The 27357-nt window shown below is 55.3% G+C and overlaps 1 protein-coding gene across 9 annotated transcripts in view; it reads left to right on the top strand.

Annotated features, from left to right (window-relative positions):
- The window catches only part of LOC147113198 (uncharacterized), a 337266-nt gene that overhangs the window by 93306 nt on the left and 216603 nt on the right, over positions 1-27357 (top strand). For 8 of the 9 annotated variants that reach the window (XR_015079637.1, XM_085998113.1, XM_085998109.1 and 5 more), the window contains 3 exons: positions 14291-14482; positions 21153-21236; positions 22359-22477. Coding sequence is in view for 8 of the 9 variants with exons in the window: in XM_085998113.1 (XP_085854239.1) it covers positions 14291-14482; positions 21153-21236; positions 22359-22477 (395 nt within the window). In the remaining variant the exon portion in view is untranslated. The remainder of the gene's footprint in view (positions 1-14290; positions 14483-21152; positions 21237-22358; positions 22478-27357) is intronic. The other variant, XM_085998114.1, reaches the window with a different exon arrangement.

The following is a 27357-nucleotide window of genomic DNA, read 5'->3' as shown; positions in this document are numbered from 1 at the left end:
TCCCTCCCAGACAGGAGTCTTTCGATGAGACGCCCCCTCGCTCACCCCGAGTAGTTGTCGTCACTCTCTGCCGGTCGGTTACTGACTCTCGTGCGATTCCCTCCCAGACAGGAGTCTTTCGATGAGACGCCCCCTCGCTCACCCCGAGTAGTTGTCGTCACTCTGTGCCGGTCGGTTGCTGACTCTCGTGCGATTCCCTCCCAGACAGGAGTCTTTCGATGAGACGTCCCCTCGCTCACCCCGAGTAGTTGTCGTCACTCTGTGCCGGTCGGTTGCTGATTCAGAGCGATTCCCTCCCAGACAGGAGTCTTTCGATGAGACGCCCCCTCGCTCACCCCGAGTAGTTGTCGTCACTCTGTGCCGGTCGGTTGCTGATTCAGAGCGATTCCCTCCCAGACAGGAGTCTTTCGATGAGACGCCCCCTCGCTCACCCCGAGTAGTTGTCGTCACTCTGTGCCGGTCGGTTGCTGATTCAGAGCGATTCCCTCCCAGACAGGAGTCTTTCGATGAGACGCCCCCTCGCTCACCCCGAGTCGTTGTCGTCACTCTCTGCCGGTCGGTTACTGACTCTCGTGCGACTCCCTCCCAGACAGGAGTCTTTCGATGAGACGTCCCCTCGCTCACCCCGAGTAGTTGTCGTCACTCTGTGCCGGTCGGTTGCTGACTCTCGTGCGACTCCCTCCCAGACAGGAGTCTTTCGATGAGACGCCCCCTCGCTCACCCCGAGTAGTTGTCGTCACTCTGTGCCGGTCGGTTACTGACTCTCGTGCGACTCCCTCCCAGACAGGAGTCTTTCGATGAGACTCCCACTCGCTCACCCCGAGTAGTTGTCGTCACTCTGTGCCGGTCGGTTACTGACTCTCGTGCGACTCCCTCCCAGACAGGAGTCTTTCGATGAGACTCCCACTCGCTCACCCCGAGTAGTTGTCGTCACTCTGTGCTGGTCGGTTACTGACTCTCGTGCGACTCCCTCCCAGACAGGAGTCTTTCGATGAGACTCCCACTCGCTCACCCCGAGTAGTTGTCGTCACTCTGTGCCGGTCGGTTACTGACTCTCGTGCGACTCCCTCCCAGACAGGAGTCTTTCGATGAGACGCCCCCTCGCTCACCCCGAGTAGTTGTCGTCACTCTGTGCCGGTCGGTTGCTGATTCAGAGCGATTCCCTCCCAGACAGGAGTCTTTCGATGAGATGCCCCCTCGCTCACCCCGAGTAGTTGTCGTCACTCTCTGCCGGTCGGTTGCTGATTCAGAGCGAGTCCCTCCCAGACAGGAGTCTTTCGATGAGACGCCCCCTCGCTCACCCCGAGTAGTTGTCGTCACTCTGTGCCTGTCGGTTACTGACTCAAGTGCGATTCCCTCCCAGACAGGAGTCTTTCGATGAGACGTCCCCTCGCTCACCCCGAGTAGTTGTCGTCACTCTCTGCCGGTCGGTTACTGACTCAGAGCGAGTCCCTCCCAGACAGGAGTCTTTCGATGAGACGTCCCCTCGCTCACCCCGAGTAGTTGTCGTCACTCTGTGCCGGTCGGTTACTGACTCAAGTGCGATTCCCTCCCAGACAGGCGTCTTTCGATGAGACGTCCCCTCGCTCACCCCGAGTAGTTGTCGTCACTCTGTGCCGGTCGGTTGCTGACTCTCGTGCGACTCCCTCCCAGACAGGAGTCTTTCGATGAGACGCCCCCTCGCTCACCCCGAGTAGTTGTCGTCACTCTGTGCCGGTCGGTTACTGACTCACGTGCGACTCCCTCCCAGACAGGAGTCTTTCGATGAGACTCCCCCTCGCTCACCCCGAGTAGTTGTCGTCACTCTGTGCCGGTCGGTTGCTGATTCAGAGCGATTCCCTCCCAGACAGGAGTCTTTCGATGAGACGCCCCCTCGCTCACCCCGAGTAGTTGTCGTCACTCTCTGCCGGTCGGTTACTGATTCAGAGCGATTCCCTCCCAGACAGGAGTCTTTCGATGAGACTCCCCCTCGCTCACCCCGAGTAGTTGTCGTCACTCTGTGCCGGTCGGTTGCTGATTCAGAGCGATTCCCTCCCAGACAGGAGTCTTTCGATGAGACGCCCCCTCGCTCACCCCGAGTAGTTGTCGTCACTCTGTGCCGGTCGGTTACTGACTCAGAGCGAGTCCCTCCCAGACAGGAGTCTTTCGATGAGACTCCCCCTCGCTCACCCCGAGTAGTTGTCGTCACTCTGTGCTGGTCGGCTACTGATTCAGTGCGATTCCCTCCCAGACAGGAGTCTTTCGATGAGACGCCCCCTCGCTCACCCCGAGTAGTTGTCGTCACTCTGTGCCGGTCGGTTGCTGATTCAGAGCGATTCCCTCCCAGACAGGAGTCTTTCGAAGAGACGCCCCCTCGCTCACCCCGAGTAGTTGTCGTCACTCTGTGCCGGTCGGTTACTGATTCAGAGCGATTCCCTCCCAGACAGGAGTCTTTCGATGAGACGCCCCCTCGCTCACCCCAAGTAGTTGTCGTCACTCTGTGCCGGTCGGTTGCTGACTCTCGTGCGATTCCCTCCCAGACAGGAGTCTTTCGATGAGACTCCCACTCGCTCACCCCGAGTAGTTGTCGTCACTCTGTGCCGGTCGGTTGCTGATTCAGAGCGATTCCCTCCCAGACAGGAGTCTTTCGATGAGACGCCCCCTCGCTCACCCCGAGTAGTTGTCGTCACTCTCTGCCGGTCGGTTACTGATTCAGAGCGATTCCCTCCCAGACAGGAGTCTTTCGATGAGACTCCCCCTCGCTCACCCCGAGTAGTTGTCGTCACTCTGTGCCGGTCGGTTGCTGATTCAGAGCGACTCCCTCCCAGACAGGAGTCTTTCGATGAGACTCCCACTCGCTCACCCCGAGTAGTTGTCGTCACTCTGTGCCGGTCGGTTACTGATTCAGAGCGATTCCCTCCCAGACAGGAGTCTTTCGATGAGACGCCCCCTCGCTCACCCCGAGTAGTTGTCGTCACTCTGTGCCGGTTGGTTGCTGACTCTCGTGCGATTCCCTCCCAGACAGGAGTCTTTCGATGAGATGCCCCCTCGCTCACCCCGAGTAGTTGTCGTCACTCTGTGCCGGTCGGTTGCTGATTCAGAGCGATTCCCTCCCAGACAGGAGTCTTTCGATGAGACTCCCACTCGCTCACCCCGAGTAGTTGCCGTCACTCTGTGCTGGTCGGTTACTGACTCAGAGCGAGTCCCTCCCAGACAGGAGTCTTTCGATGAGACTCCCCCTCGCTCACCCCGAGTAGTTGTCGTCACTCTGTGCCGGTCGGTTACTGACTCAGAGCGATTCCCTCCCAGACAGGAGTCTTTCGATGAGACGCCCCCTCGCTCACCCCGAGTAGTTGTCGTCACTCTGTGCCGGTCGGCTACTGATTCAGAGCGAGTCCCTCCCAGACAGGAGTCTTTCGATGAGACGCCCCCTCGCTCACCCCGAGTAGTTGTCGTCACTCTGTGCCGGTCGGTTACTGACTCTCGTGCGATTCCCTCCCAGACAGGAGTCTTTCGATGAGACGCCCCCTCGCTCACCCCGAGTAGTTGTCGTCACTCTGTGCCGGTCGGCTACTGATTCAGAGCGATTCCCTCCCAGACAGGAGCCTTTCGATGAGACGCCCCCTCGCTCACCCCGAGTAGTTGTCGTCACTCTGTGCCGGTCGGTTACTGACTGTGGTAAACCACGTTCACTATCGTTAGCACTGTTCACCACTGTTCGTTATAACTGTATCACTGACCACTATTGTATCACGGTACGAGGTCGCCTCTTGCCACACTGCTATACCTGGGATGACCACTGCCGACTCCGCCTTGGCTCCACCCACCAGGCCAGGTATAAAGGTGAGCGACTGGCTGGTATTCCTCCTGCTTGGATCGGATCACCCACGAGAGTGGGCTGTTATTTAGTCAATAAAAACCTTTAGTCACCTTCGTAACTCTTCGCCTTTTATTGGAGGAATTGATAGGTATATCAATTTTATTGACTAAATTTAATGATGTCCGACAACGAGTCACAACCGGCGGAGGAGCCACCAGCGCAGCTCCCAGGAGCACAGCCACACCAGCCAGCTTGGCTGCGAGCCCTCAGACCGCCGTACCTGGACCTGAACCCACGAGCAGCAAACTCAGCCGCAGACTTTAAACACTGGCTGGTCTGCTTCGAATCATACCTGAGAGAATCCAGCGTCCCTCAGGCATCCAAACTAAGTGTCCTGCAGGCACAACTGAGCCCGAGAGTATACACTCTCATCGAGGACATGACTACCTACGAGACCGCCATCAACCTGCTGAAACAGAAGTACCGGACCCCGGTAAACTACATGTACGCTAGGCACCTCCTAAGATCACGGCCGCAACAGCCAGGAGAATCAGTAGCCGAATTCTCACAGGCGCTATATGCACTCGCCAGGAACTGTGACTTTAAATCGGTGTCGGCAGCCGAAAATACTGAAGATAATATCCGCGACGCATTCCTGAAAGGCCTACGGTCCGAGTACTCACGGCAAAGACTGCTGGAAGCTAAAGACCTCAGCATGGAAAAAGCTGAAGCCCTCGCTATCTCCCTGGAAGTGGCCCACCAAGATCAGGAAGCATTCACCAGGTACTGCTCGCGACCCTGGGACTCGGGCCCGACCCCTACCACAGCACCCTTCCCAGCGCCGCCCCCGGGACCTACCTCTGCGTCGGCGTCCCGGACCCGACCGGCCCCGCCACCCCCGGCACCGGCCCCGACATCGGGCATCCGCGATCGGGCCGCCGGCTGTTTTTTTTGTGGCCAGGAGAAGCACCCGAGGTCGCGCTGCCCAGCCAAGAACTCCATATGTAGAACCTGCCTGAAGAAAGGCCACTTCTCCAAGGCCTGCAGGAGCGGATCCTCAGAGGCCAGCAGTGCCGCATGCGAACTATGGGGGCGGCCATCTTCGTTTAGGGCAACTGAGGCCAGCATCCCCACACATGAGTCATGGGGGCGGCCATCTTTGTTTAGGGCAACTGAGGCCAGCATCCCCACACATGAGTCATGGGGGCGGCCATCTTTGATTAAGGCAACCGACCCCAATAGTGCCTCATGGGGCCCTACCTCGTGGGAGACGCCATTTTACTCACCACGCCCGACCGCCTCGCCCGCAGATGACAACGACTCGCTCAGCTACACACTAGCTTCCGTCACCCTGGACCAAGCCCGCCCGCACCATCTGTCCAAGTCAATGATGGACATCAAAGTGAACGGCCACGCCACGACCTGCCTGTTCGACAGCGGAAGCACGGAGAGCTTCATCCACCCAGACACGGTGAGCCACTACTCCCTCTCTGTCCTACCAACGCGCAGCCGAATCTCGATGGCATCGAGGTCCCACGCCACGGACATCAGCGGCTACTGTGTCGTGACCCTGTCGGTTAAGGGCACGGAGTATAAAAACTTTAAACTCCTCGTCCTCCCCCATCTCTGCGCTGCCGTCCTACTAGGGCTGGACTTCCAATCCCACCTCCAAAGCGTAACCCTAGCATACGGTGGACCCCTCCCCCCACTCACAGTCAACAACCAGCAAACGTTAAACCGCCCACCGCGTAACACCTGCAGCCTCTCCACCCTCAAGGTCCCGCCACCCTCTCTGTTTGCTAACCTTACCCCTGACTGCAAACCCGTCGCTACCAAAAGCAGGCGGTATAGCGCCGGGGACAGAGCCTTCATTAGCTCTGAGGTGCGGCGCCTCCTGAAAGAGGGCATTATCGAGGGGAGCAGCAGCCCCTGGCGTGCCCAGGTCGTAGTCGTAAAGACCGGCGATAAAAACCGCCTGGTCATCGACTACAGCCAGACCATAAACAGATATACCCAGCTGGACGCATACCCCCTCCCCCGCATATCTGACATGGTCAATCAGATTGCACAGTATAAAGTATTCTCGACCATCGACCTGAAGTCGGCCTACCACCAACTCCCTATCCACCCTGAGGACCGCCAGTATACCGCCTTCGAGGCGAATGGGCGCCTATACCACTTCCTTAGGGTCCCCTTCGGTGTCACTAATGGGGTCTCGGTCTTCCAAAGGGAGATGGACCAGATGGTTGACCAGAACGAACTGCAGGCTACATTCCCCTACCTAGATAACGTCACTATCTGCGGCCGCGACCAGCAGGAACATGACGCGAATCTGGAGAAATTCCTCCGTACGGCCCAACGGCTGAACCTCACCTACAATAAGGAGAAATGCGTGTTTAACACCACGCGCCTTGCCATCCTCGGCTGCGTAGTGGAGAACGGAATCATCGGCCCCGACCCAGAAAGAATGCGCCCCCTCATGGAGCTACCCCTCCCCCACTGCCCTAAAGCACTTAGGAGAACCCTGGGGCTTTTCGCCTACTATGCCCAATGGGTACCCAATTACGCGGACAAAGCCAGACCCCTCCTGAAAGCCACTTCCTTCCCCCTCACGGAGGAGGCGTGCGCGGCCTTCTCCCTCATTAAGGGAGACATAGCCAAGGCCACGATGCACGCAGTGGACGAGTCCATCCCCTTTCAGGTGGAGAGCGACGCCTCCGACTTCGCCTTAGCCGCCACCCTAAACCAGGAGGGGAGGCCAGTGGCCTTCTTCTCAAGGACCCTACAGGGCCCCGAGATCCGACATTCGTCGGTCGAGAAAGAGGCCCAGGCGATCGTGGAGGCAGTACGGCGCTGGAGGCACTACCTGGCAGGCAAACGATTTACCCTCCTCACCGACCAGCGTTCGGTGGCTTTCATGTTTAATAACAAGCTGAAGGGCAAAATCAAGAATGACAAGATTTTGAGATGGAGAATCGAGCTCTCCACCTACGATTATGAGATCTTGTACCGGCCAGGCAAGCTGAACGAATCCCCTGATGCCCTTTCACGAATGACATGCGCCAGCGCGCATATCGATAGGCTTCAGACCCTCCACGACCAGCTCTGCCACCCCGGAGTCACCAGACTCTACCATTTCATTAAGGCCCGCAACCTGACCTACTCCATCGAGGAGGTCAGGACCATGACCAGGAACTGCCAGACCTGTGCGGAGTGCAAACCGCACTTCTATAGGCCGGACCGAGCAAGCCTGATCAAGGCCACCCGCCCCTTCGAGCGCCTGAGCATCGACTTTAAGGGGCCCCTCCCGTCCTCTGACCGTAATGTGTACTTCCTCAACATCGTTGATGAGTACTCCCGTTTCCCCTTTGCCTTCCCCTGCCCCGACATGACCAGTAGCACGGTCATTAAGTGCCTGAATGCCCTCTTCGCCTTGTTCGGGTTCCCGAACTATATACACAGCGACCGGGGCTCCTCCTTCATGAGCGAGGAACTCCGGCAATTCCTCCTAGAGAGAGGTATTGCAGCAAGCAGGACCACCAGCTACAACCCCAGAGGTAACGGTCAGGTGGAAAGAGAGAACGCGACGGTATGGAAGGCCGTCCTCTTAGCCTTAAAGTCTAAGGGCCTCCCAACCTCCCGCTGGCAAGAAGTCCTCCCGACAGCGCTGCACTCCATCCGGTCATTACTTTGCACGGCCACTAACACCACCCCCCATGAACGAATGTTCGTTTTCCCCAGGAAGTCGACTACGGGAACCACTCTACCAACCTGGCTGACCGCCCCGGGGCCGGTCTGGCTGCGGAAACACGTGAGGACCCATAAAACGGACCCCCTGGTCGAGAGGGTGAACCTCCTGCACGCCAACCCCCAGTACGCCTACGTGGCGTACCCAGACGGGCGGGAGGACACTGTCTCCCTACGAGACCTCGCACCCTCAGCCGATCCGGAAACACCGCCACCACCCCCCCCAACCTCAGTCCAGGTAGACGGCATGCCGGAACCCCACGAGCCCTCGCCGACCACGCAAACACCAGCATCAACACCGGATAAGGCACCAGCACCGGATAAGGCAACACCACCGCTGCGGCGATCGGAGAGGCTTACGAAGCCTCCGGACAGACTGACCTACCAGAATTGGTAGTACACTTCACCCCGCCGGACTTAATTCTAAACAAGGGGTGAATGTGGTAAACCACGTTCACTATCGTTAGCACTGTTCACCACTGTTCGTTATAACTGTATCACTGACCACTATTGTATCACGGTACGAGGTCGCCTCTTGCCACACTGCTATACCTGGGATGACCACTGCCGACTCCGCCTTGGCTCCACCCACCAGGCCAGGTATAAAGGTGAGCGACTGGCTGGTATTCCTCCTGCTTGGATCGGATCACCCACGAGAGTGGGCTGTTATTTAGTCAATAAAAACCTTTAGTCACCTTCGTAACTCTTCGCCTTTTATTGGAGGAATTGATAGGTATATCACTGACTCAGAGCGATTCCCTCCCAGACAGGAGTCTTTCGATGAGACGCCCCCTCGCTCAGCCCGAGTAGTTGTCGTCACTCTGTGCCGGTCGGTTGCTGACTCTCGTGCGATTCCCTCCCAGACAGGAGTCTTTCGATGAGACGCCCCCTCGCTCACCCCGAGTAGTTGTCGTCACTCTGTGCCGGTCGGTTACTGACTCTCGTGCGATTCCCTCCCAGACAGGAGTCTTTCGATGAGACTCCCCCTCGCTCACCCCGAGTAGTTGTCGTCACTCTGTGCCGGTCGGCTACTGATTCAGAGCGATTCCCTCCCAGACAGGAGCCTTTCGATGAGACGCCCCCTCGCTCACCCCGAGTAGTTGTCGTCACTCTGTGCCGGTCGGTTACTGATTCAGAGCGAGTCCCTCCCAGACAGGAGTCTTTCGATGAGACGCCCCCTCGCTCACCCCGAGTAGTTGTCGTCACTCTGTGCCGGTCGGTTGCTGACTCTCGTGCGATTCCCTCCCAGACAGGAGTCTTTCGATGAGACGCCCCCTCGCTCACCCCGAGTAGTTGTCGTCACTCTGTGCCGGTTGTTCGCTGACTCTCGTGCGATTCCCTCCCACACAGGAGTCTTTCGATGAGACGCCCCCTCGCTCACCCCGAGTAGTTGTCGTCACTCTGTGCCGGTCGGTTGCTGATTCAGAGCGATTCCCTCCCAGACAGGAGTCTTTCGATGAGACGCCCCCTCGCTCACCCCGAGTAGTTGTCGTCACTCTGTGCCGGTCGGTTACTGACTCAGAGCGATTCCCTCCCAGACAGGAGTCTTTCGATGAGACGCCCCCTCGTTCACCCCGAGTAGTTGTCGTCACTCTGTGCCGGTCAGTTGCTGATTCAGAGCGATTCCCTCCCAGACAGGAGTCTTTCGATGAGACGCCCCCTCGCTCAACCCGAGTAGTTGTCGTCACTCTGTGCCGGTCGGTTGCTGACTCTCGTGCGATTCCCTCCCAGACAGGAGTCTTTCGATGAGACGCCCCCTCGCTCACCCCGAGTAGTTGTCGTCACTCTGTGCCGGTCGGTTACTGACTCTCGTGCGATTCCCTCCCAGACAGGAGTCTTTCGATGAGACTCCCACTCGCTCACCCCGAGTAGTTGTCGTCACTCTGTGCCGGTCGGTTGCTGACTCTCGTGCGATTCCCTCCCAGACAGGAGTCTTTCGATGAGACGCCCCCTCGCTCACCCCGAGTAGTTGTCGTCACTCTGTGCCGGTCGGTTACTGATTCAGAGCGAGTCCCTCCCAGACAGGAGTCTTTCGATGAGACGCCCCCTCGCTCACCCCGAGTAGTTGTCGTCACTCTGTGCCGGTCGGTTACTGACTCTCGTGCGATTCTCTCCCAGACAGGAGTCTTTCGATGAGACGCCCCCTCGCTCACCCCGAGTAGTTGTCGTCACTCTGTGCCGGTCGGTTGCTGATTCAGAGCGATTCCCTCCCAGACAGGAGTCTTTCGATGAGACGCCCCCTCGCTCACCCCGAGTAGTTGTCGTCACTCTGTGCCGGTCGGTTGCTGACTCTCGTGCGATTCCCTCCCAGACAGGAGTCTTTCGATGAGACGCCCCCTCGCTCACCCCGAGTAGTTGTCGTCACTCTGTGCCGGTCGGTTGCTGATTCAGAGCGATTCCCTCCCAGACAGGAGTCTTTCGATGAGACGCCCCCTCGCTCACCCCGAGTAGTTGTCGTCACTCTGTGCCGGTCGGTTGCTGATTCAGAGCGATTCCCTCCCAGACAGGAGTCTTTCGATGAGACTCCCACTCGCTCACCCCGAGTAGTTGTCGTCACTCTGTGCCGGTCGGTTGCTGACTCTCGTGCGACTCCCTCCCAGACAGGAGTCTTTCGATGAGACGCCCCCTCGCTCACCCCGAGTAGTTGTCGTCACTCTCTGCCGGTCGGTTACTGACTCTCGTGCGATTCCCTCCCAGACAGGAGTCTTTCGATGAGACGCCCCCTCGCTCACCCCGAGTAGTTGTCGTCACTCTGTGCCGGTCGGTTGCTGACTCTCGTGCGATTCCCTCCCAGACAGGAGTCTTTCGATGAGACGTCCCCTCGCTCACCCCGAGTAGTTGTCGTCACTCTGTGCCGGTCGGTTGCTGATTCAGAGCGATTCCCTCCCAGACAGGAGTCTTTCGATGAGACGCCCCCTCGCTCACCCCGAGTAGTTGTCGTCACTCTGTGCCGGTCGGTTGCTGATTCAGAGCGATTCCCTCCCAGACAGGAGTCTTTCGATGAGATGCCCCCTCGCTCACCCCGAGTAGTTGTCGTCACTCTGTGCCGGTCGGTTGCTGATTCAGAGCGATTCCCTCCCAGACAGGAGTCTTTCGATGAGACGCCCCCTCGCTCACCCCGAGTCGTTGTCGTCACTCTCTGCCGGTCGGTTACTGACTCTCGTGCGACTCCCTCCCAGACAGGAGTCTTTCGATGAGACGTCCCCTCGCTCACCCCGAGTAGTTGTCGTCACTCTGTGCCGGTCGGTTGCTGGCTCTCGTGCGACTCCCTCCCAGACAGGAGTCTTTCGATGAGACGCCCCCTCGCTCACCCCGAGTAGTTGTCGTCACTCTGTGCCGGTCGGTTACTGACTCTCGTGCGACTCCCTCCCAGACAGGAGTCTTTCGATGAGACTCCCACTCGCTCACCCCGAGTAGTTGTCGTCACTCTGTGCCGGTCGGTGACTGACTCTCGTGCGACTCCCTCCCAGACAGGAGTCTTTCGATGAGACTCCCACTCGCTCACCCCGAGTAGTTGTCGTCACTCTGTGCTGGTCGGTTACTGACTCTCGTGCGACTCCCTCCCAGACAGGAGTCTTTCGATGAGACTCCCACTCGCTCACCCCGAGTAGTTGTCGTCACTCTGTGCCGGTCGGTTGCTGATTCAGAGCGATTCCCTCCCAGACAGGAGTCTTTCGATGAGACGCCCCCTCGCTCACCCCGAGTCGTTGTCGTCACTCTCTGCCGGTCGGTTACTGACTCTCGTGCGATTCCCTCCCAGACAGGAGTCTTTCGATGAGACGTCCCCTCGCTCACCCCGAGTAGTTGTCGTCACTCTGTGCCGGTCGGTTGCTGACTCTCGTGCGACTCCCTCCCAGACAGGAGTCTTTCGATGAGACGCCCCCTCGCTCACCCCGAGTAGTTGTCGTCACTCTGTGCCGGTCGGTTACTGACTCACGTGCGACTCCCTCCCAGACAGGAGTCTTTCGATGAGACTCCCCCTCGCTCACCCCGAGTAGTTGTCGTCACTCTGTGCCGGTCGGTTGCTGATTCAGAGCGATTCCCTCCCAGACAGGAGTCTTTCGATGAGACGCCCCCTCGCTCACCCCGAGTAGTTGTCGTCACTCTCTGCCGGTCGGTTACTGATTCAGAGCGATTCCCTCCCAGACAGGAGTCTTTCGATGAGACTCCCCCTCGCTCACCCCGAGTAGTTGTCGTCACTCTGTGCCGGTCGGTTGCTGATTCAGAGCGATTCCCTCCCAGACAGGAGTCTTTCGATGAGACGCCCCCTCGCTCACCCCGAGTAGTTGTCGTCACTCTGTGCCGGTCGGTTACTGACTCAGAGCGAGTCCCTCCCAGACAGGAGTCTTTCGATGAGACTCCCCCTCGCTCACCCCGAGTAGTTGTCGTCACTCTGTGCTGGTCGGCTACTGATTCAGTGCGATTCCCTCCCAGACAGGAGTCTTTCGATGAGACGCCCCCTCGCTCACCCCGAGTAGTTGTCGTCACTCTGTGCCGGTCGGTTGCTGATTCAGAGCGATTCCCTCCCAGACAGGAGTCTTTCGAAGAGACGCCCCCTCGCTCACCCCGAGTAGTTGTCGTCACTCTGTGCCGGTCGGTTACTGATTCAGAGCGATTCCCTCCCAGACAGGAGTCTTTCGATGAGACGCCCCCTCGCTCACCCCGAGTAGTTGTCGTCACTCTGTGCCGGTCGGTTGCTGACTCTCGTGCGATTCCCTCCCAGACAGGAGTCTTTCGATGAGACTCCCACTCGCTCACCCCGAGTAGTTGTCGTCACTCTGTGCCGGTCGGTTGCTGATTCAGAGCGATTCCCTCCCAGACAGGAGTCTTTCGAAGAGACTCCCCCTCGCTCACCCCGAGTAGTTGTCGTCACTCTGTGCCGGTCGGTTGCTGATTCAGAGCGATTCCCTCCCAGACAGGAGTCTTTCGATGAGACGCCCCCTCGCTCACCCCGAGTAGTTGTCGTCACTCTCTGCCGGTCGGTTACTGATTCAGTGCGATTCCCTCCCAGACAGGAGTCTTTCGATGAGACTCCCCCTCGCTCACCCCGAGTAGTTGTCGTCACTCTGTGCCGGTCGGTTGCTGATTCAGAGCGACTCCCTCCCAGACAGGAGTCTTTCGATGAGACTCCCACTCGCTCACCCCGAGTAGTTGTCGTCACTCTGTGCCGGTCGGTTACTGATTCAGAGCGATTCCCTCCCAGACAGGAGTCTTTCGATGAGACGCCCCTCGCTCACCCCGAGTAGTTGTCGTCACTCTGTGCCGGTTGGTTGCTGACTCTCGTGCGATTCCCTCCCAGACAGGAGTCTTTCGATGAGATGCCCCCTCGCTCACCCCGAGTAGTTGTCGTCACTCTGTGCCGGTCGGTTGCTGATTCAGAGCGATTCCCTCCCAGACAGGAGTCTTTCGATGAGACTCCCACTCGCTCACCCCGAGTAGTTGCCGTCTCTCTGTGCTGGTCGGTTACTGACTCAGAGCGAGTCCCTCCCAGACAGGAGTCTTTCGATGAGACGCCCCCTCGCTCACCCCGAGTAGTTGTCGTCACTCTGTGCCGGTCGGTTACTGACTCTCGTGCGATTCCCTCCCAGACAGGAGTCTTTCGATGAGACTCCCCCTCGCTCACCCCGAGTAGTTGTCGTCACTCTGTGTCGGTCGGCTACTGATTCAGAGCGATTCCCTCCCAGACAGGAGCCTTTCGATGAGACGCCCCCTCGCTCACCCCGAGTAGTTGTCGTCACTCTGTGCCGGTCGGTTACTGATTCAGAGCGAGTCCCTCCCAGACAGGAGTCTTTCGATGAGACGCCCCCTCGCTCACCCCGAGTAGTTGTCGTCACTCTGTGCCGGTCGGTTACTGATTCAGAGCGAGTCCCTCCCAGACAGGAGTCTTTCGATGAGACGCCCCCTCGCTCACCCCGAGTAGTTGTCGTCACTCTGTGCCGGTCGGTTGCTGACTCTCGTGCGATTCCATCCCAGACAGGAGTCTTTCGATGAGACGCCCCCTCGCTCACCCCGAGTAGTTGTCGTCACTCTGTGCCGGTCGGTTACTGACTCTCGTGCGATTCCCTCCCAGACAGGAGTCTTTCGATGAGACTCCCCCTCGCTCACCCCGAGTAGTTGTCGTCACTCTGTGCCGGTCGGCTACTGATTCAGAGCGATTCCCTCCCAGACAGGAGCCTTTCGATGAGACGCCCCCTCGCTCACCCCGAGTAGTTGTCGTCACTCTGTGCCGGTCGGTTACTGATTCAGAGCGAGTCCCTCCCAGACAGGAGTCTTTCGATGAGACTCCCCCTCGCTCACCCCGAGTAGTTGTCGTCACTCTGTGCTGGTCGGTTACTGACTCAGAGCGAGTCCCTCCCAGACAGGAGTCTTTCGATGAGACTCCCCCTCGCTCACCCCGAGTAGTTGTCGTCACTCTGTGCTGGTCGGTTACTGACTCAGAGCGAGTCCCTCCCAGACAGGAGTCTTTCGATGAGACGCCCCCTCGCTCACCCCGAGTAGTTGTCGTCACTCTGTGCCGGTCGGTTACTGATTCAGTGCGATTCCCTCCCAGACAGGAGTCTTTCGATGAGACTCCCCCTCGCTCACCCCGAGTAGTTGTCGTCACTCTCTGCCGGTCGGTTGCTGACTCTCGTGCGATTCCCTCCCAGACAGGAGTCTTTCGATGAGACGCCCCCTCGCTCACCCCGAGTAGTTGTCGTCACTCTGTGCCGGTCGGTTACTGACTCACGTGCGATTCCCTCCCAGACAGGAGAGCTGCTCCTTCACAAGCAGGGCCCCAGCTCCGACACCGCCAGAAAGCAGCTGCAGCAGCTGAGAGACCAGTGGGACCACCTGAAGCAGACCGCCGCTAATCAAAGGAAGGCGCTTGCCGCGGCCAAGGAGCTGAACGACTTTCACCGAAAAGCTGATAAACTGGAGGCCTGGATCAGGGAGCAGGTGCGTGATCTTATTCAGCTCCCTACCGTGGCCCCCCTCTCAGTTATCTCACGGCAGTAGTGCTTGTTCCTGCGTCTCTGACCTACGCTCCTGGGGGACAACACCTGACGTCTCCCCCCTGGCTACACCTTCCCTCACCTGCCTCGGCCAGACTCTCGCTGTGGTGTTTTTTATTCATTCTCGGGATGTGGGAGTCGCTGGCAAGGTCGGCATTTATTGCCCATCCTTAGTTTCCCAAACTAAGTGGCTTCACTTCAGTGGGGCAGTTAAGAGTGAGCCCTGATGGTGTGGGACTGGAGTCACATGTAGGCCCAGACCGGGTAAGGACGGCAGGCTTCCTCCCTAAAGGACATCAGTGAACCAGTTGGGTTTTCATGACAATCCGACTGCTTCATGGTCACTGTTACTGAGACCAGCTTTTTTTATACTGAATTCAAATTCTCGATTTGCGATGGTGCAATTGAACTCACGTTCTGTGGATTACAAGTCCAGGCCTTTGAATTACTAACATAGCCACCACAACTTCTGACGTAACAAGCTAGTCACTAAGTCACACCTTGGTCCCGCCCCCTCTTCAGATACCTTCTCCTCCTCGAACAGTTCACCATCTTCCACCTCTCTCACCTCTTCTTAAATCTTGGTTGTCCACCCCTATTCCACAAACCCCACCCCGATTTATCCGCCCTCCTCTCCTCCCTCAGCCTCCGCACTGAGCGACTCCTCACCCTCGGTGATTTCAATCTCCCTCTCAGCTCCCCTTGCGGTCCCTTCTCTGAGTTCATTGCCCTCCAGTCCTTCCTTAACTTCTCCGACCCATATTTCTATCCACTCCCTTGACCTTGCCATCTCCTGAGGTCTCTCTACTCCCACTGCCTTGATCACAGACAAGGTACAATCACTTCCTCACCAAACACCCCCCCCACCTCCTTCCAAACCCAATTCATTCTGTGCCAACTCCTGGAACAAACTCTCCAAGCCAACTCCCCACTGTCCAGCCTTTGACCCTCCATTCACTACAATATTCCTGCTGCTCTCGATCTGATCAACCTCTGTCCTCAGTAACACTCCTACTCTCGCCTACCCTGGTTCTTTCACCCGGTTTGGCCCCATCTTCACTCCAAGGACCACAGACTTGATTGTATTGACCACATAATTGGTTTAACTATCCATGGCCAGATCTGGCTGGACCACATCAAGCACTATTGGCTCTTGCCCTCCTCTGCCAAACTGCTCGCTACTCCTGGATCACCCTGGAATGCAAAGATAACCCCTGGCTTCTCTCCCCCACTACAAACCGGAGGATCAGTACTGAGGGAGCGCTGCACTGTCGGAGGGGCAGTACTGAGGGAGTGCTGCACTTTCGGAGGGGCAGTACTGAGGGTGCGCTGCACTGTCGGAGGGTCAGTACTGAGGGAGTGCTGGTCAGTACTGAGGGAGTGCTGCACTGTCGGAGGGGCAGTACTGAGGGAGCGCTGCACTGTCGGAGGGGCAGTACTGAGGGAGCACTGCACTGTCGGAGGGGCAGTACTGAGGGAGCGCTGCACTGTCAGAGGGGCAGTACTGAGGGAGCGCTGCACTGTCTGAGGGTCAGTACTGAGGGAGCGCTGCACTGTCGGAGGGGCAGTACTGAGGGAGCGCTGCACTGTCGGAGGGTCAGTACTGAGGGAGCACTGCACTGTCAGAGGGGCAGTACTGAGGGAGCACTGCACTGCTGGAGAGGCAGTACTGAGGGAGAGCTGCACTGTCAGAGGGGTAGTACTGAAGGAGTGCTGCACTGTCCGAGGGGCAGTACTGAGGAATCGCCGCACTGTCGGAGGGGCAGTACTGAGGGAACGCTGCACTGTCGGAGGGTCAGTACAGAGGGAGCGCTGCGCTGTTGGAGGGGCAGTACTGAGGGAGAGCTGCACTGTCGGAGGGGCAGTACTGAGGGAGCGCTGCACTGTCGGAGGGGCAGTACTGAGGGAGAGCTGCACTGTCTGAGGGTCAGTACCGAGGGAGTGCTGCAGTAAATAATAATTGTAATAGGTCTAAGAGCGTTACAAAAACAAGCCTGAAGGCTTTGTGTCTTAATGCGAGGCGCATTCGTAATAAGGTGGATGAATTAGCTGCGCAAATAAAGGTAAACGAATATGATTTGATTGGGATTACGGAAACATGGCTCCAGGGTGGCCAAGGATGGGAACTCAACATCCAGGGGTATTCAATATTCAGGAAAGATAGGCAAAAAGGAAAGGGAGGTGGGGTAGCATTGCTGGTTAAAGAAGGGATTAACATAATTGTAAGGAAGGATATTAGCTCTGATGATGTGGAATCTGTATGGGTAGAACTGGGAAATACCAAGGGGCAGAAAACGTTAGTGGGAGTGGTATATAGGCCTCCAAACAGTAATGCGGAGGTTGGGGATGGCATTAAAAGGGAAATTAGAGAAGCGTGCAATAAGGGCACAGCAGTTATCATTGGTGACTTTAATCTACATATAGATTGGGCTAACCAAATTAGTAACAATATTGTGGAGGAGGAATTCCTGGTGTGTTTACGGGATGGTTTCCTGAACCAACATGTCGAGGAACCAACCAGAGATCAGGCCATCTTAGGCTGGGTATTATGTAATGAGAAAGGATTAATTAGCAATGTTGTTGTACGAGGCCCCTTGGGTCGGAGCGATCATAATATGATCGAATTCTTCATTAAGATAGAGAATGAAGTAGTTGACTCAGAGACTAGAGTCCTGAATTTAAATAAAGGAAACTACGATGGTATGAGGCACGAGTTGGGTAGGATTCATTGGGGAATGTTACTCAAAGGGTTGACGGTGGATAGGCAATGGCAAACATTCAAAGACCGCATGGATGAACTACAGAATTTGTTCATCCCCGTTTGGCATAAAAATAAAACAAAAAAGGTGACTCAACCGTGGCTAACAAGGGAAATTAGGGATAGCATAAGATCCAAGGAGAGGACATATAAATTGGCCAGAAAAAGCAGTAAACCTGAGGATTGGGAGCAGTTTAGGATTCAACAAAGGAGGACAAAGGGATTAATTAAGAAGGGGAAAATAGAATATGAGAGTAAGCTTGCAGGGAACATAAAAACTGACTGTAAAATCTTTTATAGATATGTGAAGAGAAAAAGATTGGTGAAGTCAAGTGTCGGTCCCTTGCAGTCAGAATCAGGGGAATTTATAATGGGAAACAAAGAAATGGCTGACCAATTAAATACATACTTTGGTTCTGTCTTCACAAAGGAGGACACAAATAACCTCCCAGAGATGCCGGGGAACATAGGGTCTGATGAAAGGGAGGAACTGAAAGAAATCAGTATTTGTAGGGAAATGGTGTTAGGGAAATTGATGGGACTGAAGGCTGATAAATCCCCAGGGCCTGATAATCTACATCCCAGGGTACTTAAGGAAGTGGCCCTAGAAATAGTAGATGCTTTGCTGATCATCTTCCAGCATTCGATGGAATCTGGAACAGTACCCATGGATTGGAGGGTAGCTAATGTTACCCCACTATTCAAAAAAGGTGGTAGAGAGAAAACGGGGAATTACAGACCGGTAAGCCCGACATCGGTAGTGGGGAAAATGCTAGAGTCCATTATAAAAGATGTAATAGCAGAGCACTTGGAAAACAGTGACAGGATCGGACAAAGTCAACATGGATTTACAAAAGGTAAATCGTGCTTGACTAATCTACTGGAATTTTTTGAGGATGTAACTGGTAAAATAGATAAGGGAGAACCAGTGGATGTGATGTATTTGGACTTTCATAAGGCTTTCGATAAGGTCCCACATAAGAGATTAGCGTGTAAAGTTAAGGCACATGGGATTGGGGGCAAGGTATTGACTTGGATAGAGAACTGGTTGGCAGACAGAAAGCAAAGAGTTGGAACAAACGGATCTTTTTCCAAGTGGCAGGCAGTGACTAGTGGGGTACCGCAGGGATCGGTCCTTGGGCCCCAGCTATTCACAAGATATATTAATGATCTAGACAAGGGAACTAGATGTGATATCTCCAGATTTGCAGACGACACAAAGCTGGGTGGGTGTGTGTGCTGTGAGGAGGATGCCGAGAAACTACAGCATGATTTGGACAGGTTGGGTATTTGGGCAGATGCATGGCAGATGCAATATAACGTGGATAAATGTGAGGTTATCCACTTTGGTGTCAAAAACAGGAAGGCAGATTATTATCTGAATGGCAATAAATTGGGAGAAGGGGAAGTGCAACGAGACCTGGGTGTCCTTGTGCACCAGTCGCTGAAGGTAAGCATGCAGGTGCAGCAGGCAGTTAAGAAGGGAAATGGTATGTTGGCCTTCATAGCGAGAGGGTTTGAGTACAGGAACAAGGATGTCTTGCTGCAGTTGTACAGGGCCTTGGTGAGACCACATCTTGACTATTGTGTGCAGTTTTGGTCGCCTTATCTGAGGAAGGATGTTCTTGCCATGGAAGGAGTTCAGCGAAGATTCACCAGGCTGATACCTGGGATGGCAGGAATGACGTATGAGGAGAGATTGGGTTGATTGGGCTTGTACTCGCTGGAGTTTAGAAAAATGAGAGGGGATCTCACTGAAACTTATAAAATTCTGACAGGACTGGACAGACTAGATGCAGGAAGGATGTTCCCGATGGTGGGGAGTCCAGAACCAGGGGTCACAGTCTAAGGATAAGGGGTAGGCCATTTAGGACAGAAATGAAGAGGAATTTCTTCAGCCAGAGAGTGGTGAACCTGTGGAATTCTCTACCACAGAAAATCAGTAGAGACCAATTCATTAAATATATTCAAGAAGGAGTTGGATATATTTCTTAAGGCTAAAGGGGTCAAGGGGTATGGGGAGAAAGCAGGGACGAGGTACTGAATTTGGATGATCAGCCATGATCGCATTGAATGGCGGAGCAGGCTCAAGGGGCCGAATGGCCTACTCCTGCTCCTATCTTCTATGTTTCTATGTTTCTATGCACTGTCAGAGGGGCAGCACTGAGGGAGCGCTGCACTGTTGGAGGGGCAGTACTGAGGGAGCGCTGCACTGTCGGAGGGGCAAACTCTGGTAGCGCTGCACTGTCGGAGGGGTAGTACTGAGGTAGTGCTGCACTGTCGGAGAGGCAGTACTGAGGGAGCGCTGCACTGTCGGAGGGTCAGTACAGAGGGAGCGCTGCACTGTTGGAGGGGCAGTACTGAGGGAGTGCTGCACTGTCGGAGGGGCAAACTCTGGGAGCGCTGCACTGTCTGAGGGGTAGTACTGAGGGAGTGCTGCACTGTTGGAGGGGCAATACTGAGGGAGCGCTGCACTGCTGGAGGGGCAGTACTGAGGGAGCGCTGCACTGTCGGAGGGGCAAATTCTGGGAGCGCTGCACTGTCGGAGGGGTAGTACTGAGGGAGTGCTGCACTGTCGGAGGGGCAGTACTGAGGGAGCGCTGCACTGTCTGAGGGGCAGTACAGAGGGAGCGCTGCACTGTTGGAGGGGCAGTACTGAGGGAGTGCTGCACTGTCTGAGGGTCAGTACTGAGGTAGTGCTGCACTGTCGGAGGGGTAGTACTGAGGGAGCGCTGCACTGTCGGAGGGGCAGTACTGGGGGAGTGCTGCACTGTTGGAGGGGCAGTATTGAGGGATTGCTGCACTGTCGGAGGGGCAGTACTGAGGGAGCGCTGCACTGTCGGAGGGGCAGTACTGAGGTAGAGCTGCACTGTCGGAGGGGCAGTACTGAGGGAGTGCTGCACTGTCGGAGGGGCAGTATTGAGGGAGTGCTGCACTGTCGGAGGGGCAGTACTGAGGGAGCACTGCACTGTCGGAGGGGCAGTACTGAGAGAGCTGCACTGTCGGAGGGGCAGTACTGAGGGAGCACTGCACTTTCGGAGGGGCAGTATTGAGGGAGCGCTGCACTTTCGGAGGGGCAGTATTGAGGGAGCGCTGCACTGTAGGAGGGGCAGTACTGAGGGAGCGCTGCACTGTCGGAGGGGCAATACTGAGGGAGCGCTACACTGTCGGAGGGGCAGTACTGAGGGAGCGCTGCACTGTCGGAGGGGCAGTACTGAGGGAGCGCTGCACTGTCGGAGGGGCAGTACTGAGGGAGCGCTGCACTGTCGGAGGGGCAGTACTGAGGGAGAGGTGCACTGTCGGAGGGGCAGTACTGAGGGAGCGCTGCACTTTCGGAGGGGCAGTACTGAGGGAGCGCTGCACTGTCGGAGGGGCAGTACTGAGGGAGCGCTGCACTGTCGGAGGGGCAGTACTGAGGGAGCGCTGCACTGTCGGAGGGGCAGTACTGAGGGAGCGCTGCACTGTCGGAGGGGCAGTACTGAGGGAGCGCCGCACTGTCGGTGGGGCCGTCTTTTGGATGAGACATTAAACCGAGGTCCCGTCTGCTCTCTCAGTTGGATGTAAAAGGTCTGAATAAGTACCAGCCCGTGACTTTTGGCTCACACCCCTTTGGATCGATTGTATATAGGCCTATTCTGAAATTTCTTTGAGGAAGAGATGATGAAGTTGGATTTTCTTATTTTGAGGGTAATTCTGGGCGGTGGTTTTACTCGCTGACCGGGGGGTCGAGGACTTGCTCTGACACCATTGCGGGGATTGCCCGATATCCGCTTACAGCTGCAGTCCGTGTGTTGCCAAGGTAACCGTGAGTACCAAGCGCCAATGATTGTGATTTGTTTTCATTCCTGTATTTAAGGAAGCGCGGTGCCAGGGTGAAGGTCCCTCCTGTAAAGACAGCGACAAAATCCACATCACGAGACGTATTCTGGAACTGAAGCAGGTGAGCATGCGCTGGCCAGCCCGGTTCACTTGGCCACGCCAGGTCGACGGGAGCTCTTCAGATATATTTATTCATTCTCAGGATGTGGGCGGGCTGGCAAGGCCGGCAACTAGTGCCCATCCCAGCTACACTGAGGAGGTGGTGGTGGACCTTCTCCTTCATCCACTGCAGTCCGTGTGGCGATGATGCTCCCAGTAACACCTCCTATGGTGGAACGGTCAGCTCTTGGGCATCTCCAGGGCGGGAGTGTAACTCGGGAGAAGTGCGATGTCAGTCACTTAGGAGACGGAACGATAAAAGAGTGGAGGGACTGAGAGATCGAAGAGTCTGAGAAAGATCAGTGATGGAATGGAGGGACCGAGAGATCGAAGAGTCTGAGAAAGATCAGTGATGGAATGGAGGGACCGAGAGATCAAAGAGTCTGAGAAAGATCAGTGATAGAATGGAGAGACCGAGAGATCGAAGAGTCTGAGAAAGATCAGTGATGGAGTGGAGGGACCGAGAGATCGAAGAGTCTGAGAAAGATCAGTGATGGAGTGGAGGGATCGAGAGATCAAAGAGTCTGAGAAAGATCAGTGATGGAATGGAGGGATCGAGAGATCAAAGAGTCTGAGAAAGATCAGTGATGGAATGGAGGGATCGAGAGATCAAAGAGTCTGAGAAAGATCAGTGATAGAATGGAGAGACCGAGAGATCGAAGAGTCTGAGAAAGATCAGTGATAGAGTGGAGGGATCGAGAGATCGAAGCGTCTCAGATACGGGGATCTGTTAAGGTTGTAGACACAGGGCTAAAGGGCCTATAAAGGTCAGTAGGATTCTGGGTCACGTACACAGGGTCAGTCAATACAGGGAGGTGACACCAGGTTTGTACAGCAATCAGATCACAGATGGATAGAAATCTAATGACCTTTCGGGTTCCTTTCCCACGCCAATGGACCCCTAGATCGTCGCTGGGTCAAAATCCCGGAACTCCCTCCCTACAGCACTGTGGGAGCACTTTCACCACACGGACTGCAGCGGTTCAAGAAGGCGGCTCACCACCACATTCTCAAGGGTTGCTCCTGGGAGGGTCCAGAGCTCTCTCACCGAGGTTAACCTGTTGATGTTCTTTCCCCTGTACAGGAAGAGCATGAAAACCGCAAACTCTTCGACCAGATAAACTCGTTTGCAACAAACCTGGAGAAGCGAGGAAGAGTCAGTGGGGGATCTGTGACCAGCAGGAGGAGGCAAATCCAGAAAATGTAATTCTCACCATTCGCAGCGAGGATCTCTGTTCAAACGGAGCCTCGCTTTAATCCCCCCTTCCCACCCCTCCGCTTGGGAATGCTGCGGACGGAGGGGAGGGTTCAGATGGTGAGGATGGGAGTTCATAAGAACATATTAGGAGCAGGAGTCGGCCACACGGCCCCTCGAGCCTGCTCCGCCACACGGCCCCTCGAGCCTGCCCCGCCACACGGCCCCTCGAGCCTGCCCCGCCACACGGCCCCTCGAGCCTGCCCCGCCACACGGCCCCTCGAGCCTGCCCCGCCACACGGCCCCTCGAGCCTGCCCCGCCACACGGCCCCTCGAGCCTGCTCCGCCACACGGCCCCTCGAGCCTGCTCCGCCATTCAATAAGATCATGGCTGATCTTCGACCTCATCTCCACTTTCCCGCACTATCCGCATATCCCTCGATTCCCCTAGAGTCCAAAAATCTATCGATCTCTGTCTTGAATATACTCAACGACTGAGCCTCCACAGCCCTCTGGGGTAGAGAATCCCAAAGATTCACCGCCCTCTGAGTGAAGAAATTTCTCCTCATCTCAGTCCTAAAGGGCCGACCCTTTATCCTGAGACTGTGACCCCTAGTTCTAGACTCCCCAGTCAGGGGAAACATCCTCCCTGTATCGACCCTGTCGAGCCCTGTAAGAATTTTGTATGTTTCAATGAGATCAGCTCTCACTCTTCTAAATTCTAGAGAATATAGGCCTAGTCTACTCAATCTCTCCTCATAGGACAATCCCCCCATCCCAGGAACCAGTCTTAATTAGGTGGAATTCAGGCACGGGAAAGCCACCCGTCCCAGTGGAGCCTAATTTCAGTGGTGAGGTCATGACCCGATGCTGTCATTGGGACACACCCGCCATTTTAACAGTGGGCCCGACTTAAAGGCCTCATGGTCTGGGTCGCCCCAGTGGGCAGGGTCCTGCCGATAGGAGGCCCGGTTAAGTTCCTCATGGGCAGGAGGAGCAGGACAGCAACACCCAGGCCTCAGCTTAGAATCATAGAATCATAGAATGGTTACAGTACAGGAGGAGGCCATTCGGCCCGTCGAGCCCGTGCCGGCTCTCTGCAAGAACACTTCAGCTAGTCCCACTCCCCCGCCCTGTCCCCGTAGCCCTGCAAACATTTTCCCCTCAGGTACTTATCCAATTCCCTTTTGAAAGCTGTGATTGAATCTGCCTCCACCACCCTTTCAGGCAACGCATTCCAGATCCCAACCACTCGCTGCGTAAAAAGGTTTTTCCTCATGTCGCCTTTGGTTCTTCTGCCAATCACCTTAAATCTGTGTCCTCTGGTTCTCGACCCTTCCGCCAATGGGAACAGTTTCTCTCTATCTACTCTGTCCAGACCCCTCATGATTTTGAACACCTCGATCAAATCTCCTCTCAACCTTAGAGTCATAGAGTCATAGAGTAATACAGCACAGATAGAGGCCCTTCGGCCCATCGTGTCCATGCCGGCCATCAAGCCCTGTCTAATCTAATCCCATATTCCAGCATTTGGCCCGTAGCCTTGTATGCTATGGCATTTCAAATGCTCATCCAAATGCTTCTTAAATGTTGTGAGGGTTTCTGCCTCCACAACCCTTTCAGGCAGTGAGTTCCAGACTCCAACCACCCTCTGGGTGAAAAAGTTCTTTCTCAAATCCCCTCTAAACCTCCCTCCCTTTACCTTGAATCTATGCCCCCTAGTTATTGACCCCTCTACTAAGGGGAAAAGCTCCTCAGCATCCATCCTATCTATGCCCCTCACAATTTTGTACACCTCAATCATGTCCCCCCTCAGCCTCCTCTGCTCCAAGGAAAACAAACCCAATCTGCCCAGTCTCTCTTCATAGCTGAAGCGCTCCAGCCCTGGTAACATCCTGGTGAACCTCCTCTGCACCCTCTCTAACGCGATCACATCTTTCCTGTAGTGTGGCGACCAGAACTGCACACAGTATTCCAGCTGTGGCCTAACCAGTGTTTTATACAGCTCCATCATAACCTCCTTGCTCTTATATTCTATGCCTCGGCTAATGAAGGCAAGTATCCCATATGCCTTTTTTACCACCTTATCCACCTGTTCCGCCGCCTTCAGGGATCTGTGTACCTGCACACCCAGATCCCTCTGACCCTCCGTCTTGCCTAGGGTCTTACCATTCATTGTGTATTCCCTTGCCTTGTTAGACCCCCCAAAGTGCATCACCTCGCACTTTTCCGGGTTAAATTCCATTTGCCACTGTTCCGCCCATCTGACCAACCCATCTATATCGTTCTGCAGACTGAGGCTACCCTCCTCGCTATTTACCACCCTACCAATTTTAGTATCATCCGCGAATTTACTGATCATACCCTTTACATTCATATCCAAGTCATTAATGTAGACCACAAACAGCAAGGGACCCAGCACCGATCCCTGTGGTACCCCACTGGCCACAGGTTTCCAGTCACAAAAACAACCTTCGACCATCACCCTCTGCCTTCTGCCACTAAGCCAGTTTTGTATCCAATGTGCCAAGGCACCCTGGATTCCATGGGCTCTTACCTTCTTGACCAGTCTCCTGTGCGGGACTTTATCGAAGGCCTTACTGAAATCCATGTATACCACATCCACTGCGTTACCCTCATCCACACACCTAGTCACCCCCTCAAAAAATTCAATCAAATTAGTCAGACATGATCTTCCCTTGACAAAGCCATGTTGACTATCCCTGATTAATCCTTGCCTCTCCAAGTGGAGACAAATTTTGTCCCTCAGGATTTTTTCCAGTAATTTTCCTACCACTGATGTTAGGCTCACTGGCCTGTAGTTCCCCGGTTTTTCCCTACTACCCTGCTCCAAGGAGAACAACCCCAGCTTCTCCAGTCTATCCACGTAACTGAAGTCCCTCATCCCTGGAATCATTCTTGTAAATCTTTTCTGCACCCTCGCTAAGGCCTTCACATCCTTCCTAAAGTGCGGTGCCCAGAATTGGACACAATACTCCAGTTGAGGCCGAACCAGTGTTTTATAAAGGTTCTTCATAACTTCCTTGCTTTTGTACTCTATACCTCTATTTATGAAGCCCAGGATCCCGGATGCTTTTTTAACCGCTTTCTCAACCTGCCCTGCCACCTTCAATGATTTGTGCACATATACCCCCAGGTCTCTCTGTTCATACACCCCCTTTAGGATTGTACCCTTTAGTTTATATTGCCTCTCCTCATTCTTCCTACCAAAATGTATCACTCTGCACTTTTCTGCATTAAATTTCATCTGCCACGTGTCCGCCCCTTCCACCAGCCTGTCTATGTCCTCTTGAAGTCCATCACTATCCTCCTCACTGTTCACTATACTTCCAAGCTTTGTGTCATCTACAAATTTTGAAATTGTGCCCTGTACACCCAAGTCCAGGTCATTAACAAAGATCAAGAAAAGCAGTGGTCCGAGAACCGACCCCTGGGGAACACCACTGTATACCTTCCTCCAGTCCGAAAAACAACCGTTCACCACTACTCTCTGTTTCCTGTCACTTAGCCAATTCCGTATCCATGCTGCCACTGTCCCTTTTATTCCATGGGCTTCAACTTTGCTGGTAAGCCTATTATGTGGCACTTTGTCGAACGCCTTTTGGAAGCTTGGGCCTGCTTTGCCCCCGATCCCGGTCATTTCCAATCTCCCCTCTCTCCCACCATGTGGTGGTGATGTCATTCCCACTGGCAATCAGTATCGGAGAACTCAAGTTAAAATCTCTCGGCCTCCCGCTCCGGGAGAGGGGCCGGGTGACTCACCGCCCACTTAAGCCCCCGCAACCCTCCGACTCTGACACCACCCCGCCGGTAAGAGGCCCTGTGAGGTATCCGTGAGGTGGATAACACACTGGGGACAAGGGAACAGGAGGAGGCCATTCAGCCCCTCAAGCCTGTTACACAGGAACAGGAGGAGGCCATTCAGGCCCTCGAGCCTGTTACACAGGAACAGGAGGAGGCCATTCAGGCCCTCGAGCTTGATACAAAAGAACAGGAGGAGGCCATTCAGGCCCTCGAGCCTGTTACACAGGAACAGGAGGAGGCCATTCAGCCCCTCGAGCTTCATACACAGGAACAGGAGTAGGCCATTCAACCCCTCGATCCCATTACACAGGAACAGGAGGATGCCATTCAGCCCCTCGAGGCCATTACACAGGAACAGGAGAAGGCCATTCAGCCCCTCGATCCCATTAAATAGGAACAGGAGGAGGACATTCAGCCCCTCGACCCTGTTACACAGGAACAGAGGAGGCCATTCAACCCCTTGACCCTGTTACACAGGAACAGGAGGAGGCCATTCAGCCCCTCGAGCCTGTTACACAGGAACAGGAGGAGGCCATTCATTCCCTCGAGCCTGTTACACAGGAACAGGAGGAGGCCATTCAGCCCCTCAAGCCTGTTACACAGGAACAGGAGGAGGCCATTCAGCCCCTCGAGCCTGTTACACAGGAACAGGAGGAGGCCATTCAGCCCCTCGAGCCTGTTACACAGGAACAGGAGGAGGCCATTCAGCCCCTCGAGCCTGTTACACAGGAACAGGAGGAGGCCATTCAGGCCCTCGAGCTTGATACAAAAGAACAGGAGGAGGCCATTCAGGCCCTCGAGCCTGTTACACAGGAACAGGAGGAGGCCATTCAGCCCCTCGAGCTTTATACACAGGAACAGGAGTAGGCCATTCAACCCCTCGATCCCATTACAGAGGAACAGGAGGATGCCATTCAGCCCCTCGAGCCCATTACACAGGAACAGGAGAAGGCCATTCAGCCCCTCGATCCCATTACACAGGAACAGGAGGAGGCCATTCAGCCCCTCGAGCCCACAGCAACAGGAGGAGGCCGTTCAGCCCCTCAAGCCCATTACACAGGAA

Source organism: Somniosus microcephalus, chromosome 9 (genome assembly GCF_052327205.1).
Source record: "Somniosus microcephalus isolate GS21.2 chromosome 9, FLI_Smic_1.0, whole genome shotgun sequence".
NCBI classification, from domain to species: domain Eukaryota; kingdom Metazoa; phylum Chordata; class Chondrichthyes; order Squaliformes; family Somniosidae; genus Somniosus; species Somniosus microcephalus.
The sequence above is the reverse complement of the archived record's forward strand: the minus strand, read 5'-3'. Positions and strand labels throughout refer to the sequence as shown.